The sequence below is a fragment of the Mauremys mutica genome, chromosome 8 (genome assembly GCF_020497125.1).
Source record: "Mauremys mutica isolate MM-2020 ecotype Southern chromosome 8, ASM2049712v1, whole genome shotgun sequence".
Classification (NCBI taxonomy): Eukaryota; Metazoa; Chordata; order Testudines; family Geoemydidae; genus Mauremys; species Mauremys mutica.
Genome location: NC_059079.1, coordinates 32,797,430 through 32,812,340, shown reverse-complemented (window position 1 = coordinate 32,812,340; position 14,911 = coordinate 32,797,430). Strand labels below are relative to the sequence as shown.

General features: G+C 39.2%; 1 protein-coding gene across 12 annotated transcripts in view; it reads left to right on the top strand.

Annotated features, from left to right (window-relative positions):
• The window catches only part of HFM1 (helicase for meiosis 1), a 127,896-nt gene that overhangs the window by 89,868 nt on the left and 23,117 nt on the right, over window positions 1–14,911 (top strand). For 10 of the 12 annotated variants that reach the window (XM_045028280.1, XM_045028278.1, XM_045028282.1 and 7 more), the window contains 9 exons: window positions 889–972; window positions 4,811–4,968; window positions 5,841–5,944; window positions 6,840–6,992; window positions 7,592–7,687; window positions 8,116–8,234; window positions 9,107–9,192; window positions 9,343–9,452; window positions 10,755–10,997. In XM_045028280.1, the coding sequence (XP_044884215.1) occupies window positions 889–972; window positions 4,811–4,968; window positions 5,841–5,944; window positions 6,840–6,992; window positions 7,592–7,687; window positions 8,116–8,234; window positions 9,107–9,192; window positions 9,343–9,452; window positions 10,755–10,997 (1,153 nt within the window). The remainder of the gene's footprint in view (window positions 1–888; window positions 973–4,810; window positions 4,969–5,840; window positions 5,945–6,839; window positions 6,993–7,591; window positions 7,688–8,115; window positions 8,235–9,106; window positions 9,193–9,342; window positions 9,453–10,754; window positions 10,998–14,911) is intronic. The other 2 variants (XM_045028284.1, XM_045028285.1) reach the window with 2 other exon arrangements.

Below are 14,911 nucleotides of genomic sequence, written 5' to 3'. Positions count from 1 at the left end.
CTGAGACCCTCAGCAATTTTCAAGTGGTCAAAAAAAAGTTCGAGAACCACTGCCTTAGGGGAACCCCTGTGGATGCTGGGTCATCTAGTAACTTCCTTTTATTATGGTATTGCCAATACTGCATCTAAAACACCTCCTTTCTCCTACTCCACAATAATGTTGAGGAATTATGGTCCTTCCAAAATGACAATAGAAGCTCTCTGAAGTCCCAGAACACTTATTTGTTATGCTTGGACTTCCATATATATGCTATCACAGTTTTCTCTCAAGAATAGCCCTTACCCAGGACTAGGGTTTTTCCCCCTCTTACTCTGAATAGTATAATTTATCAGATAAAGTTGTTCATATTCATTCTAGCGTGATCTGATCCATTTTACTGGGGGCAGTCTTCTATAGCATTTATTTTTTGTGGGCGGAGGAGAGCTGGGACTAAGGAGTTTAGTAAGTTCCAATTTCCTTGCCTGTTGAGGATTATGAGTGAGGTGAGAGTCAACCTCTGAGAGACTATTCTGCTTGTGGCTGAACAGTTATTGTACATCAAAGCAAATGATATTTTTTCTTGTCAGCTCTTTCCTGGTTGGTGAAGAATTAACTGCTTCCAATTAAGACATTTCTTCATCAGGATGAGGAAAGAAGAAATTATACCATCCCTGGAAAATAATTATCCCTCTTTAATAATAAGTACAGTATTTGCAAATTATGGGCCAAATCTTGAAACAATATGGAAATCTCCATCGTCTTTGATGTTAAGGGTAGTTGTAGGTGAATAAGAACTGTCCGTAGTGGATCCTGTGCGTTCTCTTATTAAACTTCTTTATTTGAAAGTTATTTTTCTTACCAGTGAAACATGACTTGTAATATATCAGAAATAAAACTAAATATTTACAGATTTTAAACAGACATCCTCCTTTTGGAAACCAAATAAAAGAATCTGTGCTACACCTACCAAAATATGAACTTGACATTGAGCAGGTAACTTCTTCCATTTGCTTTACTGGATAATGATTTTTATGATTGCTTTTGCTTTAGAATTCTGCTAACATAATAAAAATAAAATATTTCAACAAAATATTACAATATTAAATGTCTATGTTCCCCATCAGGAAAATGAAACCAGTCATGTCCCCTTCAGCCTTGCCATGTGTTGTTAAAGGCCTGCCCATTTAATTTATACATATTCTGTGTTCCTAAGAGTGTTCTTTGTGACCTCTATATGGGCATACTCCACATTTTAGGAAATATTGTCATAAGAAATGTTCCTGAAACATACGTTCATTCAAAGACTTCTTAAGTCAGTTGTCTACATTCTACACAAAATATCTGATCTTTCTTTTCTTGTTTCTTCTGTTTGTCAGCAATCTTTTTATGTTAAAAGATGTGAAAGGAGACAGTTCACCTATTGATCTAGCTCTTTTGAATTATGTAAATTTGACAGCTCTCTTCCATCTTAAATATCAAACATGAGGCAAAAAGAGGTCAATACGAACTTTTTCCTGTTTTTAGATGTCAGATTCAGGAACATACAGAAACAATAGCTGATTAGAATCAAATAATTGATACCATGCATATTAAAGGAGGCATGATCTAATGCTTTGGGTGGGAGATGGGAAATTCTGAGTTCTGATACTCGCTCCCTCTCTGGCATTGGGCAAGTCACTTCAGGGCTGCCCAGAGGGGGGGCAAGTGGGGCAATTTGCCCCGGGCCCTGCAGGGGCCCCCACGGGAGATTTTCGGGGCCTCTGGAGCAGGGTCCTTCACTCGCTCCAGGGGCCCCGGAAAACTCTCGCGGGCTTCTTCCGCTCCAGGTCTTTGTCGGTAATTCGGCCGCGGGGGGTCCTTCCGCCCCGGGACCCACTGTTGAAGTGCCCCGAAGACCCGCAGCGGGGGGGTCCTTCTGCCCCAGGACCCGCCGCCGAAGAGCTGGGTCTTCGGCAGTAATTCGGCGGCGGGTCCCGGAGCAGAAGGATCCTCCTGCCGCCGAAGCGGGGGCCCCCCGCCGCCGAGGACCCCAGGCCCCCTGAATCCTCTGGGCGGCTCTGAGTCACTTAACCAGTCTGCCTCGTCTTTCTTATCTGCAAAATGTGGATAACAACACTTAATTGCCTCATAGTGTTGTTAAGACAATTAATTACAGTTTGTACTTTGAAGATGAAAAACTCGATATAAGTTTAAAGTGTTAGACTATTACTATAATAATGATCAATTCAGTTTTAGTCTGTCATTTTGTAGATTAGCACAAGTGCTTGAATAATGTATTGGTAATTCTTAATCCTTTTCAGAAGGAAAAGTTAACAATGATAAATGCTGCACAAAGATCGGCCTGCATTATTAAAGTTTGTTTTCCTATAAAATTGAAGCAAGAAGTATCTAGTTTTCTTGCTTCATCCCTAGACATATTTACATATGAATTAATAAGAGAAAAGGAGGATTTTTCTTGTCGTATTCTGTATTCTTTCCTGTGAAGCTAGTTCATATTTATTTTGATACATATATTTGTGTCTGATACATTTTTGTTTATGCCAACAATAGAGGATCAGAATTTAATGTATTAACCTCTTTCAGCCAAGATTTATTGTGATTCTATTTTAATTTATGTAATCCAAATTGGACCCATAATAGCTGATATCATTAACTGAAAAAAAAATACCAAGACCATCTCAAATCAGCATTTGAAATAGCATTATATTGTTTATGAAAAATATACATACATGTAAAATACATTTCGTTTTTACCATAAGTTTCTCCAAAGCAATTATTTCCTATATCTTCCATAAGAATTCTTCAAAATGATGGGCACAGTTCATTTCTCTAGAATTTGATGATCACATTTCTGGCTTCCGTTAACCACTGATTAATCATTTAAATGGTATAATTAGTACCCAGCAATTAAACTTAATAAAGGGATATAGAAGCTTTGATTGTTAGATTACCAACCTGAGCCAGACTGAACTATGCCTGACCTGAAGAAGAACTCTATGTAAGCTTGAAAGCTTGTCTCACTTACCAACAGAAGTGGGTCCAATAAAAAATATTACGTCATGCCCCTTGTCTCCAACATAGAACCAGCAGTTGTGACTGTAAGTCATTATAATAGAAAGGTTCTTTTGGGGTTTGTGAGAAAGAAGTTGATGGTCTCGGTCTAGTTTGTAGTGAAAAAAGTCCACTCTCAAAACTGCCATGATTAGGACTCATTACTGCAGTCTTAACATTAGAAAAAGAATGGAGACCGAACTATCTTCACTCACCTAAAGTAGTCTCCTTCTAAATCAGACAGATACACATTGGAATGGGGGAACAGGGCAGTGTTGAGAGAGCTTGCCTCGCTGCTGTCCATAATGAACTTGTTATGTGGGTGAATAGAATAATAGTTGATTCACTCGCATCACCAGTCTGACATATTTTGAAAACATTAGGATTACAGTAACTCCTCACTTAAAGTCATCCCAGTTAACGTTGTTACGTTGCTGATCAATTAGAGAACATGCTCATTTAAAGTTGCGCAATGCTCTCTTATAATGTCGTTTGGCAGCCACCTGCTTTGTCCACTGCTTGCAGGAAGAGCAGCCCATTGCAGCCAGCTGATGGGGGCTTTGAACCAGGGTGTACCAGCAGCCTCCCATCAACTCCCCATTGCCCTAAGTTCCCTGTGCGGCAGCCACCCAGCAGGCTATCAGCTGTCCCTCCCCCCACTGCCATGTGCTGCTCCTGCCCTCTGCCTTGGAGCTGCTCCCCAGAGCCTCCTGCTTGGGGGGGGAGGGGAAGGGGGTTAATGTCAGGGTGTTCCCCTCCCCCCGGCTTCTGCACCCCGCTTACCCCGTCTCCATAGAGCGGGGCGGAGGGAACATGACAGAGCTCAGGACTGAGGGAGCTTGCTCGCAACATGGGTGCTGTCAACTTGCTGATCTACTTAGAGGCAGTGTTCTTACAGTGGGGTCAGCATACTTAAAGGGGGAATGCGCATCTCTCTTACACATGGTGTGTGTCTCTGTCTGCCATGCTGCACCACCTCAACCAAGCTTCACAATCATCATCGCTGTGTACCAGTATTAAATTGTTTGTTTAAAACTTATACTGTGTGTGTGTGTGTGTGTGTGTATATATATATATATATATGTGTATATATATATAGTCTTTTGTCTGGTGAAAATTTTTTTCCTGGAACCTAACCCCCCCTATTTACATTAATTCTTATGGGGAAATTGGATTCACTTAACATCATTTCGCTTAAAGTCACATGTTTCAGGAACATAACTACAACGTTAAGTGAGGAGTTACTGTACTTAATAAAGTTCTAGTAAAATAGGTATTTTACAAATAACACATTTCTAGAAAGCACCTGGTTTAAAAACTATAACACATCTTGAAATGCTAGTATTAACAGGGCATGAATCATTATTTCTAGTGTTTGAACTCCAGCAATGGATACATGATGAATATTCATATCTTTCTTTGGATTTACTAGTAAACAGACTGTTCCACTGGAAGTCACTGGTGTGCATCCCTCATAGAATCAGGTTTCTGTTTTCCTTGGCAGTGAACAGAAGAGGTTTTTCTGTGCTGTGACATTCATCTTTGGCTAGAAGTGCAGAGTATCTTTGAACAATCATTCAAACTTAGAATCTCAGCAATGAACTCGCAATAATAGCCCTTTCTGTTGTGTGGACAAAACAAATGTGTGTTCTGTTGAAATTGCACCTGTCCAAATTGAGCCTTTGTTTGTGCATGGTGTACAAATTCATGAAAAGGCGTGTGGCTTACTCTGGAGTGTTTTTACTGGTTATATCGTTTTATGTATGATTTATTTTCCTAGCTTGCAAAATACAGCGATACGGTGGCTGAAATCTTAGTGACCATCATATTAACAAACTTTGAACAGCTTCAGATTAAGAGAACTGCACCAGACTTTCACTATGTAACCTTGATCATAGGAGATGCTGATAATCAAGTGGTTTTTAAACAGAAAATTATGTAAGTGTGATCACTCATGTTATTTACATCTTTAGGAATGCCATTTTCAAATAATATGTAGCTGGTGTAACATTTTTTTATATTAATGAGACTAACCAAATCTCTGTTATTTTAGTGGAAATCCTGCTGCAAATGGATTCTCTGTTGCTTTGTGCACTGTGTAAAATGGGTATAAAGTGCTTCCTGATTTCGTAGCATTTTATAGTTGCTTTGCACTGGTGTAAATGGCTAAACAAGGCGCAGTGCAGTAGTCAGTCCCCTTGCATATATCATGCCATTCTAAATATCTGTGCAAGTGTTATCAATTTTATTGATTATATTGAAGCCAAAAGCATCCAGTTTTAATATAAATATACAAAATTTACATTAAGTAATGCTAATAGGAAACTTTTGAATTGTTGCTCATGAAAATTAGGTACTGAATTATTTACATAGGCAGTACTTGCCTACCTTCCCTATACAGGTTTTTTTCACCTGACGGAGGAATTAGACACTCTCTCTCCAGTTGGATGAGCTGTACTTGAAGGGAATGGGAAACAGAGTAAAATAAATCTTTTCCAACTAGATGACCTGCACCTGGGTCCTGATCAAGTCCTCACATAGAGGAAGGCTTGCTCTTTGCACCTTGCAAAACTGGAATCTCATCTTCAGGACCCTGGCTATCTTACGGCTGCAGGCCCTGAGGGCACATCCTATTGAGAATGTTTTTAAGAGATCCCCTCATCACCTGAATCAAAACTGCTGTATGGTCTTTTTCTAGATTTCCATACTGCTAGCATCACAAATAATCTGACTTCTTTTAATAAAATGTTTACCACAATCTTACTGTCCATTGTGTATACTTAATATCATTATATTATTATATGTTGCAGGGATTCTGTCTTGCTGAAAAATGGAAATTGGACTAAAAAAATTGAAGTGAAAAGAGCTCTTAAATCTGAGGAACTTAGCATAAATTTAATTAGCTCTGAATATGGTAGGTTTATTGATATGATTAGCACTTTAAAATATACTTTTAAAGATGTTGAATAAATAGTGAAACCAGTTTCCTTTATACCAAGCCAAAAAATTAATAAAAATGAATTAATTTTAAAATAATATTCTATTCATTGTTTTATTGTATGGCATACTACACTAAAAGCATTAAATATGAGATTTTTCTAATGTAACTATTTCATCTAAGTCTCCTATACATTACCAGTCATCTCTCTTTGCTCCCTAGGATTTAACCTGAGCCCTTCTTCCCAAAACTCTTTAGAAGATGACTCCAAAATACTTCACCCCATCCATCCCCAAAGTTTTCCAATCTCCTCTCCGTCAGTTCTGAGCCACATACCAATTCATCACATCAGATTTGCCTGATTTAACATTGATTCTCTTAATGTCAAATCCCTCCTAGTCTTTAACCTTGTGTAGATTGTTCTGTTGTCCAAAGCTGTAAATACTAATAGCATTTAACATCAAAAGTATTATCAGCACTTAGTTGTACTTCTTGTGTAACTGAAAATAGTGCTACTAATGTTCCCTAACAGCAGCTTGCAATGCAATGCTAAGGAGGTGAAAATTGTTCAAAATTGGATCAGAAATGCCCAAGACACAGTCCCACTTCCTAAAACAAATACATATACATATGTTAAAGTGAACAGTGTATACTGTACAGATTAGCTAAACGATTCTTGTAGGAACCATAACTTTAAATTTCCTGAATTTATTTGTTTAAATCTCAACCATAACATTAAATGCAAAATACTATATTACTATAATGGTAAATTATGAAAACATACTGTATAACACTGTTCATTATAAAAAAAAATGGTAATTAAATTTTTTTTTATATTTACATAAACATTTTTGTGGATCATTTCTAAAAGTTGGGGTGGATATTCAGCAAACCTATACAGCCTTTTACTTAGGACCAAAAAGGTTTGGAAATGAAGTTGTTTTACAAAGAAAATTAGAAGCCGAGTCTTCACCTATGTATCATGCCTCTTCAATAAGATCAGCAGCAGCGAGAAAGAATACAGGTAATTAATAATACTCTAAAGAATAGAGTCCCACATCCTGGACCTGTTGAGGTCAATGGAAGTTTGGTCAGTTACTTCAATATGAGTAGGACTGGGCCCCATATTTGTTCATCTTTCCTCACTTTTGAGTAAAATGTTGTATGAAAACACACTAGACTATATTAAGGAATTTAGTGTACTATGGCTTTGAATCTGGTATAGACAATTAGGACTATTTCCATCGAGTCCCAACAAGGGCATAGAGTGTTGCTCCATTGGCTCAACAGGTAGTGCAATACGTTTCCATAGGGAACTGAATTTGGGAGAAGTTGGACATCTAGTACCTCATGCCTTCAGAGTTTTAGAGTGGTGTTGAGGTGATGCTTACAGCTTTTAGTGGGGACAGTTATTGCTTTGCTATGAAAACAGTCTTAGCAACCCAAAGGGGAAGTCTCTCTGGCAAACATGTAGCAGTTGACTTTTTTGACCCAAAAGTTATTTGGAGGTGAACAAAAATCTAGTGCCATGGATGACTTTGTTCCTTTTTCTCCCTGAGAAACCCTCAAAAAAATCAGTGAAATAGAAAAATGTCAGCATTTCTTCTTCTTATATTACCTCAGGAGGTGCCTGTAACCGAGAGATCACCTACATGAAACTTGGGAACAGAGAATGCAGCCATCACTGTAAAAATAAAGATGTATGTGGACATGACTGCTGTGAGTTTCATGAAAACTCATTATTTCTAACATCTAAATTCAAAGGATCTAATTCCCTCATTTACACAAGTGTAAATTAGGATTTTTTTAATATTAATGGTGACATTGCTGTAAAAAGAGTACAAAGCAAGAGAATCATGCTTAAAATGTCAATATAATGCAATCTAAAAAGTAAAAATTATTAATAAATAACTGCAGTATAATTATTCTGTAGCGAATACAATGAAGAGTAATATTTTACAGAATTTGATAGCAATGTCAAGCTTTTCATATTTTTGTATGAAAACAAACGCATCAAAATTTGTCTTTTATAAAACATCAAAGATGAAATCTTAGCCCAGTTGAAGTCAAAATTCCTATTGACTCAAATGGGTCCTGTATTTTACCCCTAAAATTTAATCTGAAGAATCTTCAATTCCTTTTCTTAGGTAAAGTTGGAGTTTCACAAAAATCTGAGTTAAAGAAAGATTCAAAGTTTTCTTCATACCTAGCTGATTTAAGGAACAGAAACTCAATTTCATCAGTTCCCCCAGTAAAACGATTAAAGGTTCGTTTTAACATACACACTCCTGAAAAAAAAATTTAATCTTGTTTATTGAATATATAAGTATTGGTAGATTGAAGGCATTTTATTAATCACATATAGACACGTATAGGCAAATGTGTCCCATTGCTGTGAAATATGGAAATAGCAAAGGAGCACAAAAAGGATGGGAAAGGCCCAGTAATCTTGGAAGGGTGTAGCTGCTAAGTGGTATGCTTCCCATGAGCCCATGGAAGCCTTTCTCTGCAAACACTGCCTGATTTGTACTCTGCAGGTTTAGGAAAGTATGGTGGACTGAGTAGCAGGCATGGCTGGAAGCCACCACTCTATGTGACAACCTAGGGAAATACTACCTGAAATTATAAGTAAAAATGAATACTGGTGTCCTGAGAGAATTATGCTGCCAGAGGAGGTTTTAAGAGTAACATTCTTTTTAGATTCTTAGACTCCACAGAGTTTCAAGGCTAAGTACTTTGCCCCCTGGATGTGCCTGCAAACCCTTCTTCCCTATGGAGAGAATGTGGCATCTGAGTTTTTGCAATGCTTATTTCCCCCTCCCTGCAGGTTTTTCTGCAGTGGAGGATGATTTGGCCCATAGGTAACTGAGAAAGAAATGTGGTTAACAGTCTGGGCTTGCTGAGATACTTGCATTACTCCAAGGTCTCACTGGCTAAATTGAAAAATGTGTGTAATAAAACTTTTTAAAGAAATCTATTCCATCAGATAGCTGTACATTGTATGCATTAATTCTATAAAATATGAATAATAACTTTCTTCCTGTAGTGGCTTCTTTATTCTTTGGAAAGTGCAAGTGGTGTGATCCAGACTATTAAAATACAATAATACACTAATCATCTGTAATAATCTTTTTTTAGATGCAGATACAGTTAAATAAATCTCCAAATGTGGATCTGAAACAATTTGTTTTTACACCAAAATCTTTGTTGCCAGCATTGCCAAGGTACTGTATTATTGCTATAAGTATAATAGAATTTAAAACCTGCTCAGTTAAAATTCTCTCATGGCATAAGCAGTGAAGACCTGTTTTCTGAATCAAATTATTTTTAAATTGCAACTTTCTTGTGACTCTGTTTTACTGATTTGTATGAAGGTGTGACTATGCACAGTCTTCTGGCTCAGCTTCACAAGAACACTGGAATAATGTTAATATCCTTGGTAGACCTCAGAACCAGCTGCAATCAGAGAGTTATGAAAAGAGTAGTAAGTTATTATTAATGTATGAGATTTTCTATTATTTTTTTCATTGTTTTGAATTAAATGTTCCTTGCAAAATTAAACCTGTTGAAATCACTACAGCAACCACCATAGTGCTGCGGGGAACTGCATATTTAGGGCAATACAATATGCTCTGTCAAGGCAAGGAACTTGCTTTGACATTGGCTTTTCTTCTAAAATCAATTAAAGTTGCAAGCAGAGCTCTCAGCCAATAAATGTCCCTTAAAGGAAAATGGTAGTGGTTAGTTCTAATACCTTAGGCCTAATTCTGTAAATACCTATTACTGAGTTTGATGCTTATGACTGTACTTATTCCCATTGATGCCAATTGTAATGCATCTGATAGTTTATCTCTATCTCCTTCTGCTTTCCACATACCTTTCCCATCATCAGTGGAGTATCTGAGTGAAAAGTAAGCCTTATGCTTTGTATTGTTTGCTGGATTGGCCTTTAAAACAGCTAAATTAACATTTAGTAAAACCTCTCACTCTTATCTATATTAAAAACTGAAGTTTTATTTTAATACCTTTCAAGGTTCTAATTTCTCCATAAATGTGAGTACATCTTAATAATCAATGAAACTTTACTGCTGCTTCCCATCACGGTTGATGAAGGTCCCAATCCTACCACATAAGCTATTTTCACTTACATACACTGCATATTACGTGCTTTCCATTTCTAGCACACGCCAATTTACAGTATACAATTGTGTTCTATTTCCAGTGTTCAAAAGATAGCAGTATTTTCTACTTATTTTCCTAACATGAAACAGCTGCCACATCTGCTCATGCTCATTTCTGCTACTCAAGCAGTGAAAGGAAATGGAAACCCTTCCATTCTGCATAGTACTCTCAAATAATGTTTTAATTCAGCTATCTTAACATATTTTAGTTAAATGCTTTTAAAATTAATTGTTTAAAATGTTTTTGTCTGCTGTGATTAGTTCTTGGAAGTTGAATTTATAGGAGAGGGAGACAGTGAGTAAGACTAAATAGAGTGAATAAAGAGAAAATGAATGGGGGAAGGTAAAGGGACTGGGCTCGTCAGTGTTAAACTTGCACTCCACCAGACCATAATTTTCACACTGGAAAAAAAATTAAATCAGAAGTGACTTGAAATATTCTTTATAAGGATCCCTAGCTGGAATTTGGAGTGAAGATTACTTTTCTTAAAATAATGTTGATAAAAAGTGTGTAGCTAACATAGTTTGCTTTTTTTTATAGGTTGAACAAATAGTCTTAAGCATGCAATCCAGAGTTTTACACCCCTATTATAATTGCATTACAGATTTCTCTTGGGAACATTCTGTGACTGTAAGTGAGGAGAGCCATCAGATGATGACGTCAAAGAAAAATCTTAAAGAATCTTTAATGCATAATTTTACTAATGCAGATAAAAGCAGCTCTTGGTTTTCAGAGGCTTTGAATGTGAACTTTGAATTGGGAGATGAAGTTTGGGATGATTTTGATGATGACAAATTAATACATGCTAGCAGCTTTCTCACTAGTGTGGAGAGTAGAGAAGATTTAGGTAAAATTATTTTGGTGTAATCTATTGTTTATAATTGTCACTGTATGTACCAAATGGACAGTGTACCAGATAATCTTCTTCAAATTAACTCTTTGCCGCCTTTTTGTTAAAAGTAATTGATTATGATCTAAAGTAAAATTTAACTTAAAATCTGTGGGTAACTTAATTGACCATTTGATTTAGAATTGTAGTGTAAAGACAGATTTTTCATTCAAGATTATTGCAGCCTAAATATCAAAGATGATTTTCTACTGAACCTTCATTCACAGTCTCAGAAGTTGGGTATTTGTTAAAATGATGAGCAGGTAAATAGTTAATGTTTTCAGTTGTCACCAATTTGGTACAATTAATTGTAGGCCTTACCAACAAATTATAGACTCAGCACCTGCTAGCCCCCTGAATCATCATAGACTTAAGAGGTTTTAAGATCAGCAGATTTTGCCTTTTTCCAGCAGGCAAGTTCTACTGTCTAAATGCTGTGCAATTACTTTGCAACTGCCAAACATTGCTCCCTTCCTGAGGCCTGAATTACAAACACCATATCCACCCTTTCCCCATACATTATATCATAATCAGGTTAATGGATCTGATTTCATGTGTATTATTCCCTATTTCACAATCACAGTTTGAAGCAGGTTCTTTCTGATTGAGTCCATAACCAATCTCTCTCACATGACTGGAAGAGCCATCCACAGTATTAGATTAGAATACAGATTGGGAAAATTGAAAGTGTCCTTTCTTCCCCTGTGTCTCCATGTAAATATTCACATTGTAGGCCCATTTCTAGAAGGTACAGAGCACCTTCACATCTCAATGAAGTAAATGGAATTTGCAGAATTGGGCCTACTCACCAGGGCCTGGGTAGGATAGCTTTATCAAGGTGCATGCTTCAAGTTGGAAAAAGAATGGTTCCTGAGAATTAGGAATTGTTTTGGCCTTCCTGCTTTCTATGTTTCAATAAGCGGTATGGTTTTGAAGATAAAATAAACCTTTGTTAAATTGCATATTGAATTACGCATTCATTGTTCTCACAAGTGAATGTAACCATATTAAAATAGATGATCTTGCAATGTATTTCCCTCTGTTCTTCTGCAGCTATATACGTGCTTAAAATCAATAGAAAAGATATCTAAGGAAACAAGTGTATTAAAATTCTCCAAATTATGAAAGTCAAATGATAGATCAATTCAGAATTATTGTGATAATTTTGTAAACATGTGAATTTGTTGGGTTTTTTATTTATGCTGCAGTGTTGATAAATGTAAACTTTAAAATTAATCGTCTTAATGGCATCAGAACAAAATGGGAGTTTTACAGTAACAAATGTTAAGTTAAACTCTTAGAATAGGCTGCATCTACACTGACAAATGTGACCCTTAATTCACCCCGGTGGTAGCAATGGCAGGAGCTGTAGCACAGATAGGGCTCAAGCAGGCTAAGCTGTTTTCATCACCATTTTGTCTATCCCCACTCTGAGCAGAGTTGAACAATACAATGGTAAAAACACCTGTCTAAATTAGTTTCTTCTTTGAATGGTGGTCCCTATATATATTTCACATGTGTGCACACAGGCGCTTCATGCACCTGAGACCAGAGATTTCTAGCAAATAATGTCTGTTGGACCACACCTGTGCAGTTGTTCTCATGTTCCATACCGAAGGTATAAGGGGTGATTTGAACTGACACCTCTCCAGTTCCTTCTTACTGCAGCATGACCTGAGTCAGAATCCTCTCTCTCCAAAGAGTATTGTCTACCTATCTATAAACATCTTGTACATAGTTTTAGTATTTTACCATTTTAGTAGTTTCCCCCACCTCAGGGACCTTTCCCATTTTTCCCTTTTGGGAGAAGGACTGTGCCCAGAGTCCCAAGGTTTAAGAACTCTCTCTCCTATACCTGCTCCTTCTCGATCAGTGATGAACACTAATGCTGCCTTTACTGCCTTGGGGAGGCTTATATCTCTGCCAAGTGCAGCAACTGCTGCTTCTTCCCTCCCTGAAACTGAGATGGATGAGAGCTTTGACTGAGGAAGTATCTTATGGAGAAGGCCATGAGTCCCCCATTAGATCTTGCCTGGGGAGAACTCCCTGTACATCGGCTTCAGGCTGTGAGCAGTGCCCCTTTGAGGACAAGCTCTGGAATAGAGGCCAGAGTTGTTCAGCCCAACTTCTGAAGTAATCATTAGCTTAGGCCTTTCATGAGCGTAAGGGGCACTTTCATAGACATAAGAACAGTCCAGGAAGCAATTCCAGGCGATCCTTGAGGAGGACACAGCTGCAGCCAGAGCGGCCCTCCAGGCAGTTTCATATGCAGCAGACCCCAAGCGGCGGGCATCCTGGCTGCTCCTCTCTGGCTTGTTGACTGAAGCACAGCAGTCAATGCAGGACCTCCCCTTCGACGACCAGGCTCTGTTTGCAGAGCAGACAGTAAACTGCATGGACTAAAGGACTCCCGCGATACCCTGAAAACTCTAGGGCTGTACGTCCCCAGTCCAGCCTGTAAGCAGTTCAAACCACAGCAATCTCAGGGCCAAGGGAGCCAACCCTGGCAGGAGCCGCCCCACACAAAGAGTAGGGGCTACAAGCGCCACCCCAGCCACCCACCACCACCCTCTGCCCAGTCGGGCTCAACCCGCAATAAGCAGGGTGGCAAGCGAGCATTTTGAGGGTGCGCCCGAGGGTGACCTACCAGACTATATCCCAGATCCATCTTTCCCGCTTTTCTGCAACCGCCTTTCTTTTTCTTCTCTACATGGACCACTATAACTTCAGACTGCTAGGTCCTCAATACAGTAGCATAGGGTTATATGCTCCAGTTTCTTTCTACCCCTTCTTCCCCTCCTTCCCACCCCCACTTCCCCATCCCTCTTCAGGGACCCCTCTCACGAGAGAGTCTCCTCGCGCAGGAGGTAGAACGGTTGCTGCAGTTGCGGGAGATGGAGGAGGTTCCTCACGAGTACAGGAACAAGGGGTTCTGTTCCTTGTACTTTTTAATCCCAAAAGCCAAGGGCAGTCTACAGCCCATCCTGGACCTGCGAGACCTCAACAAATACCTAAAGCAATTGAAGTTCTGCATAGTCTCACTGGCCTCCATCATCCCCTCCCTGGATCTTGGAGGACTGGTATGCCACCCTCAACTTGAAGGACACATATTTCCACATAGCGATCTTTCAAGGTCACAGACGCTTCCTACAATTTACGGTGGGACCCCATCACTATCAGTTTGTGGTCCTCCCATTTGGCCTACCAACAGCACCAAGGTTGTTTACCAAGTGGATGTCAGTGGTAGTCGCTTACCTCAGGCGTCAGGGTATCCAGATCTACCCATACCTCGATGACTGACTCATCAAAGGCCACTCCAGTTCCCAAGTCCAAAGGGATGTTGAGGTGCTGCAGGACACCTGCTGAGCCCTGGGCCTGCTCGTAAATGACAAAAAGTCAACATTAGTTCCAGTGTAGAGGATAGAGATAATCAAAGTGGTGCTCGACTCCACATGCACCAGAGCATTTCTGCCACAGGAGAAGTTCCAAGCATTGGTGGACCTCATTGCGGGAGTCCCCGTATTTCCCTGACCATGGCCAGGGTTTGCCTTTGCCTGCTGGGCCACATGGCAGCATGTATGTATGTCAGCCGCCATGCCAGGCTCTAGATGTGGCCCTTACAGCTGTGGCTGGCGACGGTCTATTCCCAGTCCAGAGATCACCTGGAAAAGGTCACTACCATCCCACTGACGATACTTACCTCGCTGCAGTGGTGGACCAGCCCTATTGCAGTCCTGGAGGGAGTTCAATTTGAGAGCCCTTGTCACTCAATCAAGTTGATATCGGATGCCTCGGACCTCTGCTGGGGAGCGCTTCTCAACGACCTTCAGACCCAGGGCATGTGGTCCCCGGAAGAGATGATGTTGCAGATA